This window comes from Setaria italica, chromosome VI (genome assembly GCF_000263155.2).
Source record: "Setaria italica strain Yugu1 chromosome VI, Setaria_italica_v2.0, whole genome shotgun sequence".
Taxonomy (NCBI): domain Eukaryota; kingdom Viridiplantae; phylum Streptophyta; class Magnoliopsida; order Poales; family Poaceae; genus Setaria; species Setaria italica.
In genome coordinates this window covers 17,270,953-17,296,772 of record NC_028455.1, presented here as the reverse complement: position 1 = coordinate 17,296,772, position 25,820 = coordinate 17,270,953, and the positions used below count along the sequence as shown (strand labels likewise).

The 25,820-nt window shown below is 54.1% G+C and overlaps 1 protein-coding gene across 1 annotated transcript; it reads right to left on the bottom strand.

Annotated features, from left to right (window-relative positions):
* Positions 1-125: 125 nt before the first annotated feature.
* On the bottom strand, positions 126-24,981 carry LOC101771671 (flocculation protein FLO11-like). Its single transcript, XM_012846809.1, has 5 exons — positions 24,845-24,981; positions 23,728-23,748; positions 23,237-23,644; positions 434-1,514; positions 126-365 (listed from the first exon to the last, which is right to left on the bottom strand). The coding sequence occupies exons 1-5, from the start codon at positions 24,979-24,981 to the stop codon at positions 126-128; spliced, it is 1,887 nt and encodes a 628-aa protein (XP_012702263.1).
* Between the last annotated feature and the right edge of the window lie 839 nt (positions 24,982-25,820).

Below are 25,820 nucleotides of genomic sequence, written 5' to 3'. Positions count from 1 at the left end.
TCTCGCTCCTACCAAGCCTTCTGCCGCTCGCGCCGGATACGCTCGACAGTTTTCTGAAGGGCCTCATAGTCCCCCTTCAGCCGTGCAAGTTCCTCGACAGCATGGCGGGCCTTCTCGGCAGCAGTCTAGAACTGCTCAAAATCGAGGCGAGCCTTCTCCACGATGCCCTGGAACATGTCCTCCGACCGTCGCGCGTCCTCCTGCGCCGCCTGCTCGCGCCTACGCAGGTCGTCGATGACTTGCTGAGCAGTGGCGACCTGCGCGGTCAGCTTCCCGGTCCACCGCCTCTCCACGGAGAAGCGTTCCCAGAGCCCCAACTCAAGCCGGAGGAAATCAGACCTCCCCTGGCTGCATTCCTGGAGGGCCTACAAAGCAAATTATGCTCAGCAACGGAGAGACGAGAGGAAAACAACCATCGGGGAGAACACCGTACCTGGCCACCGGGGACAACGACGCCGTCCAGTTCCCCCATCACGGAGGACAGGGCAGCGTGGACATTTGCAAGCCTGCCTTGCACCGCCTGCCACTTTCCCCACTCCTCGGCGTCGTCCAGCATGAAGAGGGGCCTCGGCGGGTCCTCACGGGACATCCAGCGCAGGGTAGGTCCACCCCATGCCTTGGGGACGGGATTAACCGGGACAAGGGTGGTGGCCGCTCCGGCCGATCCCGGCACCGCTGTCCCCGACGCCACCGCAGGGACAGGCGCCACCGCCCCTGATTCCGCCGGCCTCATTGACGGCCCCGGCACATGCGCCGCCGTCTCTGATGAAGTCGTCGCGGCCATCGTCGACGCCGACACGCGTTCCGCTCCATCCGCCACCGCCACCATCTCCGTCGCGGCTGCCGGAGTAGGCGTTCCCGTTCCCGCCGCCGCCACGGCCTTCGTCGCGGCCGCTGGGGCAGGCGTCCCCGTCTCCATCGCGGCTGCCAGAGCGGGCGTTCCCGTTCCTACCGCCGCAGCAGCCTTCATCGCGGCCGCTGAGGCAGGCGTCCCCGCCTCCGTCGGGACTGCTGGGGCAGGCACCCCCACCTCCGCCTCCATCGCCGCCTTCGTCGCAGCCGCTGGGGCAGGTACCCCCGCCTCCGCCGCCGCCGCTATCCCCGTCATGGCCGCGGGGGCGGACTTTCCCTCCTCCGTCACAGCGGGTGGGGCAACTGCCCCCATCTCCGCTACCGCCATCTCCGCCGTCGCCGTTGGAGCCGCAGGCTCCTCCGCCTCGTCGTCAAGGTATATCACCTCACCGGCCGGAGGAACCCCAAGGGCAACACCCTGTCCCGTAGGGTCAGCCGCGGAGGCAGAAGGTGGAGCAGGGGTCGGACCCTGCCCTGTGCCCGGCTCTGACACCCTACCTCCGGTTGCCGCCGCAGAAGCCACCTCCGCGGTAGGCTCCGCGGTCTCCTCGGCGACACTGCCGCTCGCTGCCGGTGGGGTCACGGCCCGCCCCGCGGAGGCAGACGACACCCGTAGCGCCTTCTTCGACGCCAACGGCGGGATGAAGTCCCAAGGGGCGGCGCTGTGAAATAACAAACAATATCACTAAAAACCGCTTGATGCCGGGAAAGGAATAAGATGCGCGAGGAATTTCCACTTACACTCCCTCAGTGCGAGGACGGCGGGCACGTTTCGCCTCCGAGCTTGATGCCAACCCCGGGGCATCTGGCAGTGGCCACATGCCGCTACTCCTCTGCTCGCGGGACGCAGGAAAAGGGTCAGGGGTCGGCTTCGTCGACTCCCGAGGCGCGCCCCGCGCCGACCCCGGGGGCGCGGCCCTAGAGCCTTGCGGGGGCGGGTCCTGGGCAGACGGTCTGCTCGGCTTGTCCCCCGTGGCCGGTTGGGGGCGCTGCTCTCGGATGACGAGTGCGCCCGGTCGGGGGGCCAGAGTGAACTCATCCTCCTCCTCCTCCTCGTCTTCCTCCTCTTCCTCCTCATCGTCGTCGTCGTCGTTGTCCGACACGACCTGGCCCCACCGCCGCCGCTGGAGCTCCTTGGCGGCCTTCTTTTTCTTCCTCGCTGTCTCTTTGTCCTTGCGCCTCTTCTGCTTCTCGGTGAGGAGGCGGTTCTGCTACCGCCGCTCAGCGTCCTCTGGCACTGGCGGGCACGAGTCGACGACATTGGTCATGTGGCCCTGGAGACGCAAAAACTCCGCATCAGAACGACGAACCAAGAAATACAGGAAACAAGAACGAGAGCGCTAAATCCTCACCAGCTCGACGAAATTCTCGTCCAGGAGCATTGGAGGGTGACCGGGCACCGGGTAATCGGCGTCCTTGTCGTCCAGCGCCTCCCGGACTCACTGCCGGATCTCGGAGTCGGCAAGGGCGCCCGTCGCAAGGATGGTGCCCTCGGTCGGCGCGCTGGGAACCATCTCGACGAGCGAGCAAACCCGGAGCATCAGCGGTGCCACTCTCCGAGCGTGATACGCCCCGATAACTCCAGCCCTGGTCAGGCCTTTTCCCTTCAGGTACTTGATGGCCTGAAGCAGACCGTTGATCCGCTTCTTCTCCTTCTCCACCGGGCCGTACGACCACAGCTCCGGCGCCGCCTCAATGACGCGGCCGGTGAACGCCGGAGAGGGGGAATTAGCGTAGTTCTTCACATAGAACCACTGCTGCTGCCACCCCTTGTGGGACACCGCGGTCTTCATCACCATATATTCCTTGGCGCGGTTCTGGCGGAGGTGGATGGCAGCGCACCCTATCGGCACCGGGGTCGCCCGCTGCTGGCTCCCCTTCTGGTACAGGCTGACCGCGAAGAAGTACTTCCAGAGCGAGAAGTTGGGCTTGATGCCCAGGAACCCCTCACACAGCGCGACGAATGCCACGATGTGTTGGATCCCGTTGGGATTAAGGTGCTGCAGCTCGAGCCCGTAGTAGTGCAGCAGCCCGCGGAAGAAGTGGCTCGGTGGAGTCGCGAACCCCCTCTCATGGAAGTGGGCGAACTAAATGATGTAGCCGACGGGCGGACTCGACACCTCTTCCCTCTCGGGGAACCGCCATTCGCCCCTCTTGGTCCTCTCGCAGAGGAGGCCTTTCCTCACGAGGCTGTCGGCGCGTGAGGTACCGAAGCTTGAGCGCGTCCAGGACTCCATCGCGAAGGTGAGAAGGGGTCGACGGCGGAGGGCAAGAAAAGCTGTTGCGCTAGGCGGAGGAAGGTGTCGGGGATACATCCCTAGTACCCGCAAGGAAGGAAGAAGTCAGACTCCTACTACGATTCCCCTGTAATCCGACTAGGACTAGTCCCGAGTACTCCTACTGGGACTCCTCCTTGTAATCTGACTAGTACTCTGCCCCCTGGACTACGTAAAGGAGGGCAGGGGTACCTAGCTCGGCAGGTCAGATCCCCAAGATCAATACAAACCAACACACAGGACGTAGGGTATTACACGATCTAGCGGCCCGAACCTGTCTAAATCGTGTTCCTTGCATCACCATTGATTCCTTGATTCTCGACGACCCTTACCGCATAAAAGACCACCTAGGGTACCCCTAGGCGAGTTGCCGGTCTAAAACACCGACAGCTGGCGCGCCAGGTAGGGGCTCTCGTCGAGTTTCTCAGCACGAACTCAATGGTGAAAGTCATCATCGCGCCCGTCTTCTTCATCGAAGCTGGCGCCACCTTCATTTTCGGATCCTGGCTCTGCATCGCCGAAGGCTCGGGATCGTTCGGGCGCCAGATTGTCGACTCTCAGGAGAAGAAACCAAAAGTTACCAGAAAAAATCAAGATTTCAAAGTCAACAAGTTCGAGTTCGGCTACGCGTCGGGTTCGACTTCGCCTCGGACTACTCCAACGTTTCGCTCGGGGGTCGGGCACTCCCGACCCCAGGACTCGGGGTCGGGCGAGGCGGAGTCTCGTTCAGGGGTCAGGCTCTCCTGACCCCAGGACTCAGGGTCGGGTGAAGCGGAGATTCGCTCGGGGTCAGGCGAGGCGGAGCTACTCCTCCAAAGGGTCGGGCTCCGCCGACCCCAGGACTCGGGGTCGGGTGAGGCGGAGCTACTCTTCCAAAGGGTAGGGCTCCGCCGACCCCAGGACTCGGGGTCGGGCGAGGCGGAGCTACTCTTCCAAAGGTCGGGCTCCGCCGACCCCGGGACTCAGGGTCGGGCGAGGCGGAGTTCCACCCTCGAAGGGTCGGGCGCATCCGACCCCGGGACCAAGGGTCGGGCGAGGCGGAGTTCCATCCCCGGGACCTTGGGTCGGGCAAGATGGAATGAACTACTCCTCGCCCGCGTCAAGACAACCACGATCAGCTTGCCGACCACTCCGTCAACTACGGGCAGCTCGTCGATGACTTCAACTCGTCTCGACTAAAAATTAGTCGGGGCAAACATTGCATCACCAACAACTAGTCAGAATCACCTCCGACTAGTCGACTTCGTCAATGACCGTCATGGCTTCGTCAACAATCATCCACGAATCAAGCTAAGTCACTTTTCTAAATTATTTTCCGTCTTATTTTCCATTTGCGCGCAACACGCGCTCTACTCGCCGGAAACTCTTGCGCGCAACACGCGCTCTATTCGCCGGAGGGCAGCAAACTCTTTCGCGCTACCGCGCTCCCTTTTTATCGCAACAGCGAATTTTCCTTTTCTTTTCTTGAGGTCACTACTCTTCTCGAGTAGAACACGCCTTAACTCGTGAAAGCCTCAGGCGCATCTGTCACGCCTAAGCCCATACGCGTATACGAGGCCGATCTCACACACGTAGCGGCAACGGCTACCCAGAGACTGAGAGCCTAAGCGTAACAGGTTAACTACTCGGGAAGAGTATGACTGAAACAAGAGCTTGACTCGCAATCATGCAGTCTCTTTCTTGTCGCAGCAGCGACTCCTCTCACTTTTGTCTTCTCTTAAGGTCACTACTCTTCTCGAGTAGTACACGCCTTAACTCGTGAAAGCCTCAGGCGCATCTGTCACGCCAAAGCCCATACGCGTATACGAGGCCGATCTCACACATGCAGCGGCAACGGCTACCCAGAGACTGAGAGCCTAAGCGTAACAGGCTAACTACTCGGGAAGAGTATGATCGGAATAAGAGCAGGACACAACTTTCATACTGATCACTGGATAAATTTCAGCAGTTTCAAAATCCTACAAATATGCTACATAATGTACGCATTTTTTCTTTTAGGTCAAGCTTTGGCGATGATGCTCGTCGCGATGCCCACTAAGCATGCCTCCAACGGCATAGGCTAGTTCCCGAACTTGGGGGATTAGCACCAATCAGTACTCGAAATATCTCCAGTGGCTCAGCTAGCTCCCAAGCTCGGGGGCTGAACGCTGCAAAGCTACTCGATGTGGCTCTAACAACTTATCTGGCGCATAAGCACGGGGGCTGGACGCCGCAAGACTACTCGAATGATGACCTGAGTGAAGACTCAAGACCCTCGGGTTGATTATTCAATCAATCCAAGGCTCGGGGGCTGATAAGCTACACCCAACAATCGATTTTTTCAAGTCAAAAGAGGAAGATTCAAGATTTTGACCCTCAGCCTAATTCTATGATTCAACCTAAGGCTCGGGGGCTACTCCATATGGAGTGCGACTTTCGCCGCCCTCCATACAAGAAGACCACAATATCATGTGGATCAAGACTTTGAGCACACCATAGCCTCATGGCAGCTTTGAGAAGCATTGAAAGATTCAGCCTGACAAAGTACTCGAAGAGCACCAAGACTACTCGGCGAATATCTCAAGACTACTCGAAGACTGCTGCATTCGACTATGAAGCGCTCGGGGGCTTGTCGGGGATACATCCCTAGTACCCGCAAGGAAGGAAGAAGTCAGACTCCTACTAGGATTCCCCTGTAATCCGACTAGGACTAGTCTCGAGTACTCCTACTAGGACTCCTCCTTGTAATCCGACTAGTACTCTGCCCCCTGGACTATGTAAAGGAGGGCAGGGGTACCTAGCTCGGCAGGTCAGATCCTCAAGATCAATACAAACCAACACACAGGACGTAGGGTATTACGCGATCTAGCGGCCCGAACCTGTCTAAATCGTGTTCCTTGCATCACCATTGATTCCATGATTCTCGACGACCCTTACCGCATAAAAGACCACCTAGGGTACCCCTAGGCGGGTTGCCGGTCTAAAACACCGACAGAAGGCGGACGACGCGCAAGAAGGCAAAGGGCGCGCGAGAAAGCGAAAAGATTTGGGAGCAGTTGCAGGCGGAACCGGCGAGGCAGACCCCCCGTCTTATAGGCGGGCGCGTGGGAAGTGGAACAGGCGGCCCCACCGCAGTTAATGCAGCACCAGGTACGCCCCGTCACGCCTGCATTTTTGGGAATTTGTGCGCACGACCTGCTGCAAGAAAACATCCTCTCCTTCCTCGTTTCGCGGGCCGGCGTCTTCCACCACTTCGGCTTTCGGAGAGCGCACGCGCACAACCTCCTCCATGTCCGACCCAAGGCCCACCGAAAGGTAAAAAAGGGATACGGGGCTGAAAATGCCCTTACAACCCATTACGGTCCAGGGGTTCGAAGGCTGGCCCGCTGCAGGTTTGACAGCCGCCCCAGGACACCCCCGAGCGAGGGGTGAGAAGGAACGGGTCCGCTAGCGGCCATCACCCGGGCGCACGACAGCCCAGGGCGTCCCGGCCTCACATTCGAGTTCGGGCTGGCATCCAAGTTCATGATTTTTCCCCGAAGAAAGGCAACGAGCCCCCGGGTCCGATCGAACAGACTCGGGAACTATATGAACTGGCCAGCTGGAATCTGGAGTGCGCCACCAGCTTGGCCCGAGCCGGACCCCCCTGAAAGGGGACTGGGACTCCACTTGAATTAACCCATTTGCAGCTCAACAAGCACCATGGTTCATCCGGCGAGGACAGCGTGGCATGGCTCACCACCTCCGTCTCAGTGAACGGACGCTTGAGGGGTAATGTTCAAAAAGTCCATCTAACCTCCCAACCGGTCTCTTGCAACGCGCGGGGGCTCGGGGGCTAGCATCGCAACTAATGACCACGCGTGTGGTCACGATCTGAGGTCTCGAGGCGGGAGCGCCCTACGGGACAATAAAGATGTTGGAGGTATGCCCTAGAGGCAATCATAGAGATGATGATATTCCATTTGTATCCATGATTTGTATGTTGTGTTCATTGAATATCCATTGAAGGCTACTTGAATTGATTTGCAATTATGTGAATTGTATGTGAAACTCTTTACTTGTATGGTTATTCTAAAGTTGTCCCTAGTTGGAGTTCATGTGAGGACACACATGAATATTAGACTACCACATGTATTAGTTGATGACTATGTTTCACAAGTCATGGACATGGAGATGTTGAACTAATAATGTGGACACATGTGGAGACATGTGCTGGGACTGACCCAACACGAGAAGTAGTTCTCTCTTTAAACAACATATACGCTTTGTCCTTAGACATGAGATTGTCGCATGTATTCTAGATGTGGATCGACCTACTTAGGGGCTATCAAACGCTACGCCGTAACAGGGTAGTTATAAAGGTAGCTTTCGGGTTTGTCAAGAAGCATGCTATGAGACATGGTCAATCAAGATGGGATTTGCCCCTCTCTGATTGAAAGTGATATCTCTGGGCCCCTCGAGTGATCGGATCCGAAAATGCATGGCCATTCTACGTACGGTTAAGAGTTAACTTACAAAGGGATTCCGAATCACAGGATCGAGAAAGAGCGGTCGGCTTGAAGCTAGACCAAATATCGTGAGGCAAAGGGAATAGCATGTATATTATGTTGTGATGGTTCGTCTGATATGATCTTCGTGTGCGTATAGGAGTTGGCACGTCTTGCTAGAGGCCGCTACCGACTATTGGGCCGAGTAGGAGTACTCGGGCCATGTCTATACGTATCCGAACCCATAGGGTCACACACTTAAGGGGCTGGAAGCCCAATTCGGATCTGATCCGAGTTGGATTAGGTTTAGAAGTACTAATGGGCCTCGGATCCAGAGGCCCGTCAGGAACCTCTATAAATAGAGGGGTGGGGGCGCCCTAGGGTTCACACCTTTTTGGCGAAACACACCTGTCGCGCCTCCCACGCCCTCGCCTGTTGCAACTCGCGGATCTAGCAGTCCGGCTTGCGACGCTTCCTCCCTGCACGTGTGGATACCTTGGAGGTGTTGCGCCTGCAGCACTTGGACGAGCCGCCGACGAGCCGCCGACGAGCCACGACAAGCGAACGACGAGCTGCGGTACCGGAGGCGATCTTGCTGCACGTGGACGAGCTGCTGGACGTGATCGACTACGTACGACTACGTGATCGTCTTCACTGCATCGACGCATATCTACATCTTCCACACCAGTAGTGCGTCGAGTGGTAATCCCGTGATCCTTATACGGCAGTTCTTCCTGGTTATACGCGGTAGAATTTTTGACTTGCGCTAGTGTAGCCTACCTCGTATCCCAACAAAAGAATCCACCGGTGCCAAGTCATCCGCAGGACACCTCGCCTGGTCAATCTCCCCGGCCAAGCCGAACAAACAATACTCCCTATCCCTGATTAACTGTAGCTTGCATGATGAGCGCAGATCCCCGACGAACGACGAAAGCAACCTCTGGAGGAGCATTCACGCTCCACCACAGGCTCGGGGACTACTGTTGGGGGTAAATATTAAAAACCTCCCAATGACCCTTCGAACGACAATCATAAAGGCCCAGGCCCACCAGCGGTAATGATGATTACCGTCGGCCCAGCATGAGCAGGGAACAGCCCGCTCCGTCTCGCCCGACCCGGGACCCTGGGGTCGGACACTCCCAACCCCTCGATGGCAGAACTCCGCCTCGCTCAACCCGTGGTCCCAGGGTCGGGAGCGCCCAACACCTCGATGGCAAAACTCCACCTCGCCCGACCCACAGTCCCAGGGTCGGATGCGCCCAACCCCTCACCACAAGGCTCCGCCTCACCCGACCTCGGGCGTAGAGGGTCGGACTCATCCAGGCCCACAAGGCAAGAGTCCGCCTCGGGCGTAGAATCGGCAGACGAGGGTGCGGATCTCGTGGGCCCCTCTCCGATCTTGCCATAAATGCGTCGCGGCTCTGACGCGCAAAAAGGCGCCCGCGCCCCTCGACGTGACCGCCACAAGCACCCGGGTGGAACACTGTAGCCACGACCGCATAGGCTACAATGGCTGCCGCTCCCCCTGATTCGTCAAGAGGCACTCATGGCCTGCACCACCTGACGCAGGAGGGAGCTCCGCCCGTTCTCGCGCCCCGCGTATCCGACGATAGGGATGCGACGTCCGTGTCCCATGGACCGTAAGGAGGACAACAGGGATTAGCCGTCTCCCCCAGCGTGCACAGTTGCCATGACTGAACACCATCATCATTGTGGCGGATCCACTTCGAATTTGCTTGATTAGTCATGATTAAGCCGCCTGATATGCGACACTCATGCCTTAACCAAGTAAACACGAACTGCCGTCGAATTTCATCCGATTTAACCACTGGAACATGACCGAATAGCAAACTCACACGAAGGTGAGCAGTTCTAGAGAATACAACAAGTCCACTGAGTTAACAAATTAACCATTTGGTTTGGCCATAAAACAACATCAGAGTTTACAAGGTTCAGAAGAAAAACAACAGAAGGTAAAACAACTAGCGGAAGCTAACTCGTCGGGGTCGAACATCCCTGGTAAGGACAACCAGGACGTTAGTGATCCCTCTCCGCATCGTCCGAGGAGGGATCCTACTCAACCGTCCAACCCGGAAGGAGTTGGGGCAGCCAAGTGCCAACAGAGGAGGGCTCAGAGGTAGCAACTTCTCCTGAAAAAGAAAAGCCACAACAAGGCTGAGCTACTAAGCTCAACAAGACTTAACCGATAGGGAGTACGCTACTCCACCACTTCTAGACATGCAAGGCTTTTTGGCTGAGGGGTTTGTTTGCCAAAAGCGCTAGGTGTATCCCTACTTTCAAGTTTTAGCTCCGGTTCTGAGTTCATTATCCAGTCTAAGTTTGCAACCTATTCTAAGCAACCATAGAACCAACCAAAAGGTATATATATACATCACAAACCATGTCATCATCAGATTCCTTTCTTACTCAGGGTGACATAGTGATCAAGCAGTCTCAAACAGTGAGAGGCAGACGAATCGATTCGGGTTTCTTAACCATGCATGGTGAACCTAATCTCACGACATCCGCGCACCACCAAGGTCGCTTCCTGTGTCGGCCGTCCCAATCAATTCCCAGGCACGTGTCAGGTCCAAACTTCCCTTAGCATGCAATGCTCCACAGTCCCGGCCTCTACCGTACTGTGACCGCACTTGCACCCACATGATGCACCATGGGAACCTCGTTCCAGGGACAGCAGGGGTATAAGCCACGCCCTAGTTCAATCAGGTACTAGGCTTCCCCATCCCATACTAGGTATGAGATTAGTACTTTCAAACACTTGATCACGAACACCACCACTGTCGGGCCTTAGCAAGTTTCCCTTTAAAAATGAATGCATAACTTTTTCGATTAGACAGACGGGGCGATCAGCCGACCACCAAAAAGTTACCCAACACCTTGCCCGTCCATCGTCCTTATAGTTGTAACAGAAGAGAAAACAACCAACTCCTACAACTCGCGAGTGACAGGGAATCACTCGGCTTTTACCGTTTCCTAGTTAAGCAAGGCATCTACTCGGTCCAACAGCTAGTGATCAGATCAAGGGATCTAAGTCATGCATCTATGGTTCCAAACAACTCCTATACGTAAATGCACAAGCATGTTAAAGAAGGCATGCTCAAGTTTGGTAAAACACAGGGGATTCATGCATTCGGGGCTTGCCTTCGAACAAGGAGGAGGGAAGCTGCTCTTCTACTTGGGTGGCGTCGGCTTCTGGAGGCAGGAGCACGGCTACACCTTCGTCTTCTGGCGCCGGGTGCAGCTCGTAGAAGCCGTCGGTGAGACGCAGCTCTACACGAATGCAATGCATTGGTTAGCATTTAGACGGTTATTTCAACAGCAACACTTGCAAGTTTGAGCCCAGAAACTTGCGCCAAGTTACAGGAGGGTGGGGAGGTTCGCTTGAGTTGGTGGAGAACAAGGTATAAGGGTCGGATGGGAAGGAACTTATGATCAGACCCTTAATCTAGAAGACTAGGTGTGCTAGGGGTCCTTAGACTTAACGATGAAAAGTCCCCAAGTTTTACACATACACCCTCGGTTCAAGGAAAAAGATACAGCCGAGCCCTCGGGCGAGACGGAGAAAGGTCGGCGGAACAGACAGGGTCGGGCGAGACGGAACCGGTGTCGGGCAGATAGGAGGGGTCGGACGAGGCGAACAAAGGGTCGGTAGCTTACCTTCATCTTGCAGATGAGACTTAGGGTCGGGAAAGAGTAGACTCGAGCGGAAAGACTAAGGCTTGGGACAGCGGCGAAGTCCGGTGGGTCCCGACGGCGGCGGGGCTTCTTGTGAACCACAAGCAAGCGTTTGCGAAGCACGGAGGAGCAAGAGGCTGGGCGGATTGAGAGAGCGGTGTGGAGCGGAGAGGAGAGTTCCTCAGAACTTAGGCGGTGGCGTTGTGAGCACGAACAGGGAGCAAAGCGGAAGGGCAGCGATGGTGAAGGGGAACTCTGGCGGGGCTCCGGCATTCCCTTTTTATAGCTACGCGGATGAGAGAAGGGGGAAGCGGCGCGAAGGCTGGGGAAGAAACGATGGAGTGCTCTGCCGGGGCGGCGATTGAGCGACGAGGGCGGTGGAGCAGGACTTCGGGGATGGCACCAGCGGTCATTGGGCACCGATGACAAGGGCAGCGCATGCGCGGTTTTGCCGGTGGTTGAGATTTGGCGAAGGCGGGCGTCGTCGTGCGGTGGATTTGATGGAAGTGACCGGGGAAACGGCGCTAGAAACGAGGGCGCACAGGTGAGAAGACAGGCGGCTGCGGTCGCGCGGGCGAGCGTGGAGCAACAGATTGTCGGGGCGGAGCTCTGACAGGGTGGGAAAAGGAGCTGTCGGTGCTGTGGTCTAGGTTGGCGAAGGAGGAATCGTCGCGTAGTGAGGACTGGGGCGGCGCGACTGTGGAGGAGTGACGGAAAAGATGGGCGGCATCGGGCTCTGCAGCCGGGATCTGGCGATGTGATGATGGGCGCGGGCGGCGAGGTGCTGCAGAAAGGGTAGCAGAGGAGCTTTCGCTGCGATTTGGGAAGGGGGCGCGAGAATCCATCCGGTCGTGGCCGATGACGAGGCGTAGCGGTGGGCGTCTGAGGAGTTAAGCCACGCGGCAAGGGAACTCTGAAAGCGGGCATGCAACTCGAGTGCGTCTGTCGCGGGAGATCTGGGAGAAAGATCTCGTGGGTCCACCAGTCAGTCTCGGTGGTCCACTGCTCAGATTGAAGGGGAGGCGTTGTGGGAGGACTTAGAAAGATCCGGTGGGTGAGTTGGGCTCGGCGGGGTCGGAACGGGGAAATACGGCGAGGGGTCGGATAACAGGGGTCGGGACCGAACTGGAGGTGGAGCACTTAAACTCAGGGAAAGCTGAGATGGGGATCAGGGACACGGATTAAGATTAACGTGAAGGATCTTAACCGAGGTCGTTACAGCCTACCCCCCTTAAAAAGAATCTCGTCCCGAGATTCGGATGTGGAAGCAACCGGTGGGGGTGTGTAGTCCTTACCTTCTTGGCTGGAAAGAAAACCTGGGAAGTGTTTGTTCAAGTACTCTTCCGTTTCCCACGTTGCTTCATCTTCCTTGTGGTTTCTCCAGAGGATCTTGTTTATTTTAACCGCTTGGCGTCATGTGCGCCTCTCCTTTTGGTCAAGGACCTTGGTCGGGTATTCTGCATAGGTTAGGTCAGGCTCGATCTGAAGCTGCTCCTGTTCTAAGATCTCGGTTGGGACTTGGACACATTTCTTCAGTTGAGACACATGGAAAACATCATGTATGGCCGAGAGCTGTTCTGGGAGTTGGATCCGATAGGCAACTGGTCCACAAATTTCCACAATTTCATATGGGCCAATGTAACGGGGAGCCAATTTCCCTTTTACTCCAAACCGTTGTACTCCTTTTGTCGGGGAGACCCGAAGATATACATGATTGCCAATGTCAAACTGTAGGGGCCTTCTTCGCCTGTCGGAGTAACTCTTCTGTCGGGATTGGGCAGCCTTGAGATTTGCTTGAATTACCTTTACTTGCTCTTCGGCCTCTACCACTAAGTCAGGACCATAAACTTGTCTCTCTCTAGCTTGGGACCAGTTCAATGGTGTCCGGCATCTTCGTCCATACAATGCATCAAACGGTGCCAGCTTCAAGCTGGTTTGGTAGCTATTGTTGTAGGAGAACTCTGCCAATGGCAAGCACTTGTCCCAACTTTTGTCATAGTGGATGACACAAGCTCTCAACATGTCTTCAAGGATCTGATTGACTCTATCGGCTTGACCATCGGTTTGAGGATGATAGGTTGAGCTACGGATGAGTTTGGTGCCCATGGATGCTTGTACTTGTTCCCAAAAGCGTGCTACAAACTGAACTCCTCGATCAGAGATGATGGTCTTAGGCACACCGTGTAGGGAAACTATGCGGTCGAGGTACAGCTCTGCATACTGCTTGACCGTGTGGGTGGTGTGGACAGGAAGGAAGTGGGCGGTCTTGGTCAGGCGGTCCACTATAACCCTAATGGAATCATGTCGCTGCGATGAAAGGGGCAGTCCAACAATGAAATCCATGCTGATATCTTCCCATTTCCAAGAGGGAATAGGTAGGGGCTGTAGAGTACCTGCTACCTTTAGATGACTGGCCTTGACGCGTTTGCAGGTGTCACACTCTGAAACATACCGGGCAATTTCCGGCTTCATTCCGCTCCACCAGAAAGTTTGACGGAGATCATGGTACATCTTATTGCTGCCTGGGAGGATTGAGAACTTGGAGAGATGAGCTTCATCTAGGATCTGCTTCCTCAAGTTGGGGTCGGCTGGTACAACCAGTCGGCTTCCATAATACACTTTTCCAGTTTCATCCTGTCGAAACTGCTTATACCCTTCATCCTTCAAGGAAATCTTCCTTGTGATCCGCCTTACTTCCTCATCCTCTACTTGTGCTGACCTTATTTGGTCTTCCAAAACAGACTCAAGGGCGATGTGGCCGAGGGTTCCATGGGAAACAATTTCCAAACTGAATTTTCCCATCTCATGACACAAAGTCTCGGTAAAGGTGGTTGCCGACAAGCAGTTGCAAGAGGTCTTGCGGCTAAGAGCATCGGCCACCACATTGGCCTTGCCGGGGTGATAGTGCACTTCCAAATCATAGTCCTTTATTAACTCTAACCATCTTCTTTGGCGCATGTTGAGGTCGGCTTGGGTGAAGATGTACTTGAGGCTCTTGTGGTCGGTGTAGATGTTGCAGTGAGTGCCCATCAGATAATGTCTCCATATCTTTAAGGCATGAATCACCGCTGCCAACTCGAGATCATGGGTTGAGTAGTTCAACTCATGGGGTCGTAACGCCCGTGAGGCATAGGCAATGACTCGGTTGTCTTGCATAAGAACACATCCAAGTCCAGTGCCAGAGGCATCACAGTACACGTCAAACGGCCTAGAGGGGTCGGGTTGAGCCAAAACCGGGGCTGTGGTCAGCAAGTGCTTCAGGGTCTTGAAGGCTTCTTCACACCTATTGTTCCATGCAAATTTGACCTCTTTCTTCAGCAGTTCAGTCATCGGCTTCACTATCTTGGAGAAGTCTGGTATGAAACGCCGATAGTAGCCTACTAGTCCAAGGAAACTTCGGATCTGGTGCACTGAGGCGGGAGGCTTCCAGTCCATGACTTCCTGTACCTTGCTGGGGTTGACAGCTATGCCATTCCTAGAGATAGTGTGTCCCAAGAACTTGACACTATCTAACCAAAATTCACACTTGGAGAACTTGGCATAGAGTTGATGAGCTCTCAGCCGTTGGAGAACCACATGAAGATGATCAGCATGTTCTTCTTCATTCTTCGAGTACACCAGGATATCATCAATGAACACCACTACAAACTTGTCCAACTCAGGCATGAATACCGAGTTCATGAGATACATGAAATATGCGGGTGCATTGGTGAGTCCAAAAGACATGACCAGGTACTCGTAGAGTCCATGTCTTGTGGAGAAGGCAGTCTTAGGGATGTCACATGGTCGGATCTTGATTTGGTGATAACCTGAATGAAGATCGATCTTGGAGAACACTCTAGCTCCAGCTAACTGATCAAACAAGACATCGATGCGGGGGAGTAGGTACTTGTTTTTGATAGTCACCGCATTGAGAGGTTGGTAGTCTACACACATGCGTAGACTGCCGTCCTTCTTCACAAACAGGGCCGGGCAACCCCAAGGTGATGTACTGGGTCGGATGAAACCTTTCTCCAACAGATCATGCAACTGGGTCTTCAACTCGGCCAGCTCAGTTGGTGGCATCCGATAGGGCCTTTTGGAGATAGGGGCGGTGCTGGGGATCAACTCTATGGCAAACTCCACATCTCTATCGGGCGGCATGCCGGGCAAGTCCTCGGGGAACACATCCGGGTACTCACAGACAACAGGGAGGCTTCCTAGCCGGGCTTGCGATAGAGGGTACGCACAGGGAAGTGCGGACTTAGGATATTTCAAGGATAGGGTAGAACTGCCATGAAAAGGTGAGTTGATGTGGAGGGTTCGGGCAGCTGTGTCTAGGACCACTTGGTGTCTGGTCATCCAATCCATCCAAAGGATGATATCTATTCCTTCCAGGTCAAGGATAACAAGATTCTCCTTAAAAAGGTTTTGGTCTAGCTGGATTGGCACATTGACACTCATCCTATCAGATGTGATTATTCCACCCGGAGTGGATATTCTAAAAGACCCTCTTGTTTGGCATTCCTGTAACCCACACTTGTCACGGGTCTTTCTCCCAATAAAACTATGTGAAGCTCCTGAGTCAAACAAAACCAAAGCTGAAAAACTGTGAATCAAAAAGGTACCCGTCATTATCGGCGTACCTTCAGGAAGCTCTGCTGCGCGGGTGAAGTTCAGTCGACCGTGGCGAACTTGCACCTTGGGCCTCTTCCCTTTGTTGAGCGTTGCATTGCTCTGCTCGGGGCGCGGGCTCTGATTTCTGGGGCAGTCCTTGGCGAAATGCCCCACATTGCCGCAGGCAAAGCAGCGGTTACCCGTTGCAGGGCGTGGGGGTGGCGGCAGGGTTGGCCAGGGTGCCTGTGGTTGGAAACCAGGAAAATGAGGCGCTACCGCTGGTGGGGGTCGGGCGATCCATCTTCCCGAATGCTGGGGTCGGCTGGGCGCCTGGGGTGGAACCATTCTGAAACGTTGCGCAGGTGGGCTGGGCGTTGGCAGTGGAGCTTTCCTCTTCCTCTCAGCTGCCAGAGCCTTCATGCAGTCCTCTTGTGAGATGGCCAGGTTGACCAACTCATTGTACGTATCCACCCTTATCGGGTTTAACCTTTCTCTGAGCTCCAAGCTTAGCCCTCTGCGGAATCTGTCCCGCTTCTTCTCGTCGGTGTCCGCGTGATATCCGGCATAACAGCACAGATCGTTGAAGGTTTGGGCATAGTGCAAGACATCTCGGTTTCCCTGGGTAAGAGCCAGGAATTCATTGAGCTTGCGCTCCAGGAGACCCTCCAGAATGTGATGTGCTCTGAACGCTGTCTTGAACTCGTTCCAGCTGACGATATGGTCGGCTGGCAACATGGCGTGGTAGTGATCCCACCATAGCCGGGCGGAACCACGTAGCTGCTGAGCCGCAAATCGGGCTTTGTTGTGGTCGGGGCACTGGGTAGTGAGAAGCTCGAACTTGGATTCGATGGTGCGAACCCAGGCGTCTACATCAAGCGGGTCTTGTGTCTTCTGGAACAATGGGGGCTGTGTCCCCAAGAAGTCCTCATAGCGAGCAACATGCGGTTGCTGCTGAGCCCTTCCACCATGGGGCTGCTGTTGCTGTTTCCCCTGTACCAGATGCCTCAGCAGCTCGGTTTGAGCCGCTAAGATCGCCTCTAGTGGAGACGGGGGTGGGGGTGGGGGAAGATCCTGTCTTTGCTCGCTACTGCCTGGCACAGAGCCGGATCTGGTGCGGTGCGCCATCTGCAAGAGTTAACGTTCCATTAAATTCATCACCTTAGAAGTACTTCAACAGATGGGAACACACATGCTAAATCCTCAAATGCGACTCTGGCCACAAAGCAACACAACACAGCTTTATAAAGGAGACACACACTTCCTCTTGCCATCCTAGTTAGCAGCCATCTCAGCTCTGCACACGACTTTGGGCAAACCCTAACCAGATTCCAGGAGTTCCATTATGTCTGACCTTAGGCTAAGGGGTCGGGCTAGGTGAACAACTCAAGAGTAGGGGTCGGCAAAACGAACCACCCAAAAAGGGGTCGAGCGAGGTGGAGAACTGCCTCGAGAGGTTGGGCGCATCCGACTCTCGCGCCCCAGGGTCGGCCAAACTTGGACAGACCCACAGAAAACGGTGTGTGTGGTCACAGCACAAACTCACACAATCTGGCATTCCAAACGTGTTACAAGGAGTCAAAGGTCAAACCTAGGATCTAATTTCACTGAGATCTTTACAAGGTTGTTACTAAAACACAAGGAATACTGAACTCAAGGCTAACCTATTACAGGACTATCTAAAATTTAGGTCGCCGAGGAGTACAACAAAAGAATGGGTTCCCTACAACTCTCCATCTACGAGGGAACACTGTGAGTTGGAGAAGGGGTGTCGTCCTCTTCAATGTCCATGCTGGACGCTTCCTCAGCCTCCTTAGGGTCTTCCTATGCTTCCAACTGCATCTGGAGGGCATGCATGTCATCGAGCTCGGCGTGATGCTCGTCCAAATGAGTATTAGCAACTGCCAGCCTCATTTCTACTTCCATCTTTTCCTTTGACAGCTCAATCATGCCGTCCACCAAATCGGCTACTTCTCCTTCAAGCTCGGAGATTCGGTCCTGCATGTCGTGGATTTGGATGCCTCTTTGGATGAGCTGATATGTTTGGCCCACCATGTCTCTTCTGGCGGCATTGAGGTGTCCTTGAGTCTCCACGGCGATCCGAGCAAGGACAGCCATGGCCTGTCCTTGGAGCTCAATCAGCCGATATAGGGCTGACATACACCTGACATTGGTGGAGATGGTGACCATCGAGTGGGAGGTGGCCAACACCTCGATGTTGCTGACGCGGTCGAGCCACGCCGGGTCTAACCGGTTCCTGGCAGGGAACAGGCCGATTGGGTCTAGGGTGACCTCCAGCGGGTGCAGCTGACAAAACTGAGTGAGGAGCTGTAGAGCAGCTGACTCCCAGGTATCTTCCAGTGTGTGGTCATATGCGGAGATTCCAAACTGGGGCCAGTCGGGCCGTACAGGAGGGGGAGGTACTACTGCCTGCACGTTGCACCTTTGGACGCCTTGCTCCAGGTACAACCGTCCCGCATACGAAGGTGGAGACTGGTACCCGAACCACTTCAAGGTGTCCCACAAGATAGCGGGAAAATCCTCGAAGTGCAGACACGTCGAATGGGAGATGCCATCTACGCCATACAGAACATGTCCGGGGGCAGCCATCTGGAACCAAGAACCAAAACAACGTGAGATGAACTCTAAGAGCCAGGGGTCGAACAGAAAAGCATCCGGATTTTAACCGAGAACAAGCTGGAAGAAACTAGAAATCCTTAGAACCAAAGAAGAACTTTTCCGAGCAAGGTTGCTTTTGAGGAGCGTGACTTTACAGATTCTTAGCTTATGTCATATGCACGTCCTACCTCGTTCTTAACCAAAACAACTACCAAAACTTGGCTTACGCGGTTAGTGCCGGTGGCAAGGCAACCAGTACGTCTCTCCCTATAGTAATTAGTTGGTTCTAGATACTTCTCCTAAGCGAACGTGGATAGTGTACCTGCAGAAAACACAACCACATGAACCTTTCGTGCCAGCACCCACGAAAGCGTTCCCAAACATTACCGTTCTCTATAGGAACGGCACCCATGCGTTCAAGGCTGCATGGACAGCACCCAACTGTGGAAATAGGTCCCCTTTGAATGGAACCGTACAACCCTTCGCATACTCGTGATGCGGAATCAGCGCACGTATAATAGACGTGGCGAACAACCGTGATGATAGGCTCGTTGGAATCGAACCTTACCACCCTTCGTATGGATCAGCATACGGAAGCTGCGCACGTATGATAAATGTGGGCGAAACAACCGCGATGATAGGGTCCTTTGAATAGAACTCCCTATCAACCCTCGCATACTCGTGATGCGGAACTCGGCACACGTATGATAAACGTGGTGAAGTGCTGGAAGGGTTAGCAAGATAACAAAATAAATATTATCCACCTAAAAACAACCCCAAAATCCCCTAGCGCCTCTCATACTAAAGTCATCCTTAACGATCGTACGAGATTTTTTCAAAGAGTTTCTTGCAACTTTTATCTTTTTAAAGAAGTGATTAGGGCGGCCAAGTGCCAACAGAGGAGGGCTCAGAGGCAGCAACTTCTCCTGAAAAAGAAGAGCCACAACAAGGCTGAGCTACTAAGCTCAACAAGACTTAACCGATAGGGAGTACGCTACTCCACCACTTCTAGACATGCAAGGCTTTTTGGCTGAGGGGTTTGTTTGCCAAAAGCGCTAGGTGTATCCCTACTTTCAAGTTTTAGCTCCGGTTCTGAGTTCATTATCCAGTCTAAGTTTGCAACCTATTCTAAGCAACCATAGAACCAACCAAAAGGTATATATATACATCACAAACCATGTCATCATCAGATTCCTTTCTTACTCAGGGTGACATAGTGATCAAGCAGTCTCAAACTGTGAGAGGCAGACGAATCGATTCGGGTTTCTTAACCACGCATGGTGAACCTAATCTCACGACATCCGCGCACCACCAAGGTCGCTTCCTGTGTCGGCCATCCCCATCAATTCCCAGGCACGTGTTAGGTCCAAACTTCCCTTGGCATGCAATGCTCCACAGTCCCGGCCTCTACCGTACTGTGACCGCACTTGCACCCACATGATGCACCATGGGAACCTCGTTCCAGGGATAGCAGGGGTATAAGCCACGCCCTAGTTCAATCAGGTACTAGGCTTCCCCATCCCATACTAGGTATGAGATTAGTACTTTCAAACACTTGATCACGAACACCACCACTGTCGGGCCTTAGCAAGTTTCATAGACAGACGGGGCGATCAGCTGACCACTAAAAAGTTACCCAACACCTTGCCCGTCCATCGTCCTTATAGTTGTAACAGAAGAGAAAACAACCAACTCCTACAACTCGCGAGTGACAGGGAATCACTCGGCTTTTACCGTTTCCTAGTTAAGCAAGGCATCTACTCGGTCCAACAGCTAGTGATCAGATCAAGGGATCTAAGTCATGCATCTATGGTTCCAAACAACTCCTATACGTAAATGCACAAGCATGTTAAAGAAGGCATGCGCAAAATTGGTAAAACACAGGGGATTCATGCATTCGGGGCTAGCCTTCGAACAAGGAGGAGGGAAGCTGCTCTTCTGCTTGGGCGGCGTCGGCTTCTGGAGGTAGGAGCTCGGCTACACCTTCATCTTCTGGCGCCGGGTGCTACTCGTAGAAGCCGTCGGCGAGACGCAGCTCTACACGAATGCAATGCATTGGTTAGCATTTAGACGGTTATTTCAACAGCAACACTTGCAAGTTTGAGCCCAGAAACTTGCGCCAAGTTACAGGAGGGTGGGGAGGTTCGCTTGAGTTGGTGGAGAACAAGGTATAAGGGTCGGATGGGAAGGAACTTATGATCAGACCCTTAATGTAGAAGACTAGGTGTGCTAGGGGTCCTTAGACTTAACGCTGAAAAGTCCCCAAGTTTTACACATACACCCTCGGTTCAAGGAAAAAGATACAGCCGAGCCCTCGGGCGAGACGGAGAAAGGTCGGCGGAACAGACAGGGTCGGGCGAGACGGAACCGGTGTCGGGCAGATAGGAGGGGTCGGACGAGGCGAACAAAGGGTCGGTAGCTTACCTTCGTCTTGCAGATGAGGCTTAGGGTTGGGAAAGAGTAGACTCGGGCGGAAAGACTAAGGCTTGGGACAGCGGCGAAGTCCGGTGGGTCCCGGCGGCGGCGGGGCTTCTTGTGAACCACAAGCAAGCGTTTGCGCAGCACGGAGGAGCAAGAGGCTGGGCGGATTGAGAGAGCGGTGTGGAGCGGAGAGGAGAGTTCCTCAGAACTTAGGCGGTGGCGTTGTGAGCACGAACAGGGAGCAAAGCGGAAGGGCAGCGATGGTGAAGGGGAACTCTGGCGGGGCTCCAGCATTCCCTTTTTATAGCTACGCGGATGAGAGAAGGGGGAAGCGGCGCGAAGGCTGGGGAAGAAACGATGAAGTGCTCTGCCGGGGCGGCGATTGAGCGACGAGGGCGGTGGAGCAGGACTTCGGGGATGGCACCAGCGGTCATTGGGCACCGATGACAGGGCAGCGCATGCGCGGTTTTGCCGGTGGTTGAGATTTGGCCAAGGCGGGCGTCGTCGTGCGGTGGATTTGATGGAAGTGACCAGGGAAACGGCGCTAGAAACGAGGGTGCACAGGTGAGAAGACAGGTGGCTGCGGTCGCGCGAGCGAGCGCGGAGCAACAGATTGTCAGGGCGGAGCTCTAACAGGGCAGGAAAAGGAGCTGTCGCTGCCGTGGTCTGGGTTGGCGAAGGAGGAATCGTCGCGTAGCGAGGACCGGGACGGCGCAACTGTGGAGGAGCGACGGAAAAGACGGGCAGCATCGGGCTCTACAGCCGGGATCTGGCGATGTGATGATGGGCGCGGGCGGCGAGGTGCTACAGAAAGGGTAGCAGAGGAGCTTCCGCTGCGATTGGGGAAGGGGCGCGAGAATCCATCCGGTCGTGGCCGGCGATGAGGTGGAGCGGCGGGCGTCGGAGGGGTAGAGCCACGCGGCAAGGGAACTCTGAAGCGGGCATGCAACTCGAGTGCGTCTGTCACGGGAGATCTGGGAGAAAGATCTCATGGGTCACCGGTCAGTCTCGGTGGTCCACTGCTCAGATTGAAGGGGAGGCGTTGCGGGAGGACATAGAAAGATCCGGTGGGTGAGTTGGGCTCGGCGGGGTCAGAACGGGGAAAAACGGCGAGGGGTCGGATAACAGGGGTCGGGACCGAACTGGAGGTGGAGCACTTAAACTCGGGGAAAGCTGAGATGGGGATCAGGGACACGGATTAAGATTAACGTGAAGGATCTTAACCGAGATCGTTACAATCATGCTTGGCGGCAGCAGTCGCTAGGAAGATCGTCGACAGGATCCGAAGACAGCCGTCCTCCTCCGGCGGACGCGCTGACAAGAGCCGAAGGTCGGGGCAGGAGGCGGCGACCCGGGGACTTGGTCCTTCTCCTTGTACTTTACTTTACTTAGCTTATCTCTTTTACTTCTCCTCACATCTGGTTCATCTATAACCCTGGGCTCTCCTTGCGCTATAAAAGGAGGACCGGGGGCCCTGAGACGAAGAGAACTCTCAAGCCAACAGAACGCACGCACACACTCTCCTCTAGAGCATCAGTGCACACCTAAGAGACTTGGGACCGACTCCCTCTCTCGCCCGTTTGTAACCCCTACTACAGACCCCGCGTGGGCAACAGGAGCAGCTCCTCAGACTGGATGTAGGGCTTTCTTTGCCCGAACCAGTCTAACCCCGTGTCTTCCCACGCCACCATCTGAAGCCTTACGTGCATAAAAGAAATTTACTAGCCGTAGTCTTGATCCGCTAATCTTGACAGCAACAAATACGTTTAGCAATGTTAACACCAGAATGTTTGACATCAATTAGCCTAAGAGCAATGATTCTCTTATCTAATTCCCAATCAGCAAAAACAAAATATGCAACAACACTAAGATAGTCTTCCTTAACATTGCTAGACCAAATATCAGAAATTAGACAAACAGAAGAAATAGAAGACTTCAAACATTCAACCAGGGAAGCATGACGCTAAGTAAAGTACTTGGTAAAATCTCTAGTAGTGGTTTGCCTAGAGACTTTATCATAATGAGGATTGTGAGTATGCTGAATGTACTCCTCAAATGCTTCTGTCTCACCAAAGCCAAGAGGTATATCAAGCTAGCAATTAAACGGCACAACTCCTTACGAGCAACATCAGGTTTATATTCCTAATTATGAACAAAGCCATCAAAATTAAACTGAAGTTGAGATTGAACTAGAGCAGAATGATTAGCTTTAGCCAAGCACATCTTTTGGTGCCGGAGCAAATGCCCACTACCAGCACAAGAACGACCAGTGAGAATATTAGAATAGTGAAGGCACTTGGCAGCGTATCTCACCTTTTTACTGTTGGCGCCTTCATGAACAACTCCTCAAAATCGTTCCACGCAGCAGATCTCCGCTTGGTACCCTTCGTGTGGATGCTAACGCCCGTTGAGGTAGTCAGCGTCGAAGATGGGGTAGAAGCTAGCGTCGGAGTCGTAGACACGCCTCCAGCAGCATCACCAGCAGGAGCACCGGCATCTAGATTGATCGGAGCACCAGAGCTATCGAAGATGGCTACAATTTTGGTAGCTAGGTCATCCTCATCGTCGCTTGGCAACCCACAAGCCCGGAGGTCGTCGTTGATGGTGTAGTTCTCGTCTATCACGATGACCTCGTGCGGTAGCCCTCCAGCGTTGACCTCGTCGGCGTCACATTGGCAGCTTCGTCCCTCAACGACGTGCGGCCTCGCACGAGCATGAGACCTGCATGAAGAAGGAGATCATAATAGAAACACCCTAGAATCCTAGATCCAGGGGAACAACATCCGGATCTAGGGTTACTCTACCTGCGCAACCGGAGCCTGGAGCTGAATAGGATGATAGGACGAAAGATTGAGAGGGGATACTGCTAGTAGAGAGAGGACAACAACCAACGTTGGCAAGCAAGACCTCCGCCACTCCACGGCGCGGAGGAGGAGGAGGAGGAGGAGGAGGAGGAGGAGTCGAGGAGAACATGATCGGGAGAGGAGGATCTGAGAGTGGGAGAAGGAGGAACCGAGGAGGAGAGGAGACCTCACCGGTGATGAGAGGAAGAGAGCTAGAGAAGCGAGAGTGCAGTGTGACGGCGGCAGCGGCGAGAAGGAGAGGGACTGCGGGGAGTGCGGGCATGTGGCGGGAGGGGTGGGAACTAGGATTTTTGAAAGGAGCGGCCGCCGGGGGAGTTATATATGACTCCCTCGAGGGCGCTGGGCCACTAGCTAGGCTGGGCTGGGCTGGGCCGCTAGCCGTTGGCTATATGGGCCAGCAATGGGCCAACCGTTGATACGCGAGTCGGGCCATGCCACCCGGCGTGCCGGGTGGCGGCCCACGCCCGGCACGAGCGTGAAGGATTACGGCCAAGCCGAGCTAGGGCTGGGCAAAAAGATAGGCTCCATGCCGGGCTGCCAGGACAACTATGTCGACCACCTAGGTACCACCGTTATGCAACGTGGAAGACTTCACTGTAGTGTCTTTTCAAAGATCTTTCACTTTGTGCCTGAGAATACTTTGTTATTTATGTAATCAAATCTCTACTTTTAATATTAAAGCAAGTACTTTTTTTTGGTCCGTACCCGGTGCTGAGAGTCCAAAACCGTGTCAAATTCACAACTAAAGTGCAAAACCGAGGAAAAATCGAAGAAAAACGAAGTTCTCACGGCAAAACCCCGCCCGACTCAAAAACCGCGTGCTGCGCACCGGCCCCCGCGAGTGGACGTCCCTAGGTAAGGAGATTTTTTACTTTACCCCCTATATCTTTCATCTATTCTTGATACTATTCCTTGAGTCTTCCTAAAATCGCGCGTAGCCCCCTCCAGTAAATAGATATTCTAAATCCAGTCCTTACACTTCGCTTTTCCATATCTAACCCTCAAAATTTATCATTTTCTCAGGCACTCTTCACTATATCTTGAGAAATTGTCTAACTATCTCTTCACATCTATAATTAGGCCGGTGGCGATCTCCAAGAGCTGCTCCTCGCGGTGGACGCCGGCGCTACCGAAGCAGAGGTACACCACGCTGCGGTCGGGTTGCCCGTCGAGCCATGACAGGCACTCGTGCATCCCAGATGTATTGCTTTCTTTCCTCGCATCGGGCGCTTCGACCAACTATCCGACGCAAAACACGGGAGGCATAGCCCAACCACCGACGGGGAAGCTTTGCTGAGAGCTCGAGCTGCCCACGGCTCCAACGACTCAAACGTGTCCACGAGGATGCTGTCGGTGTTGTCCGGCAGTCAAGCACACATGCTCAGAGCGGCGTTGTAGACGTCCCTCTCTGGGCGCTCGCACAACTCCCTACTGAGGTGAGACGCCGGGATGGGAGGGACCTCGAAGAACTCGAGGGGAGTGTCCCAAGCTCTCCAAAGCTTTTTGGGATGTTAGTGGCCATGTAAGGGAGCTTGAGGTAGACGGCGAGAGCGGCACTCACCAGCAAAAGATGAATTACTAAAAAATGGTGTGTCCTCAATTACTAAAAACACATGCCATTTTTTATTGGTTTGTTTTATTCAGGCTGAATTCCTAATCTTGCTCAAAGAAAATTGATATTATTTAGGCATGAATTTCTAATATTATTGAAATCTATTTTGATAATAATTAATATGGGACATAAATCAAGTCATCTTTGAGGTTTTGGTCATGGTTGCTGGGTAAGGGTAGGTAAGGATTTTTTTCCCCCTCCCGTTGCAACGTATGGGCATATTTGCTAGTCTTGTAAAACATGTTCTATTCTTTCTTCTTCTTATATGATATGGCAACGCTCCTGCCAGTTTTCCAAAAAAAAGGGGGGGAAGACTCTACTGTACAGGCCAAAAGTTTGCCCTAAAACATCCAAAAACACTCAAAACAAGGAAAGATGATCTGGGAATGCAGAGTATTCACATCGCACCACGAACGTATCA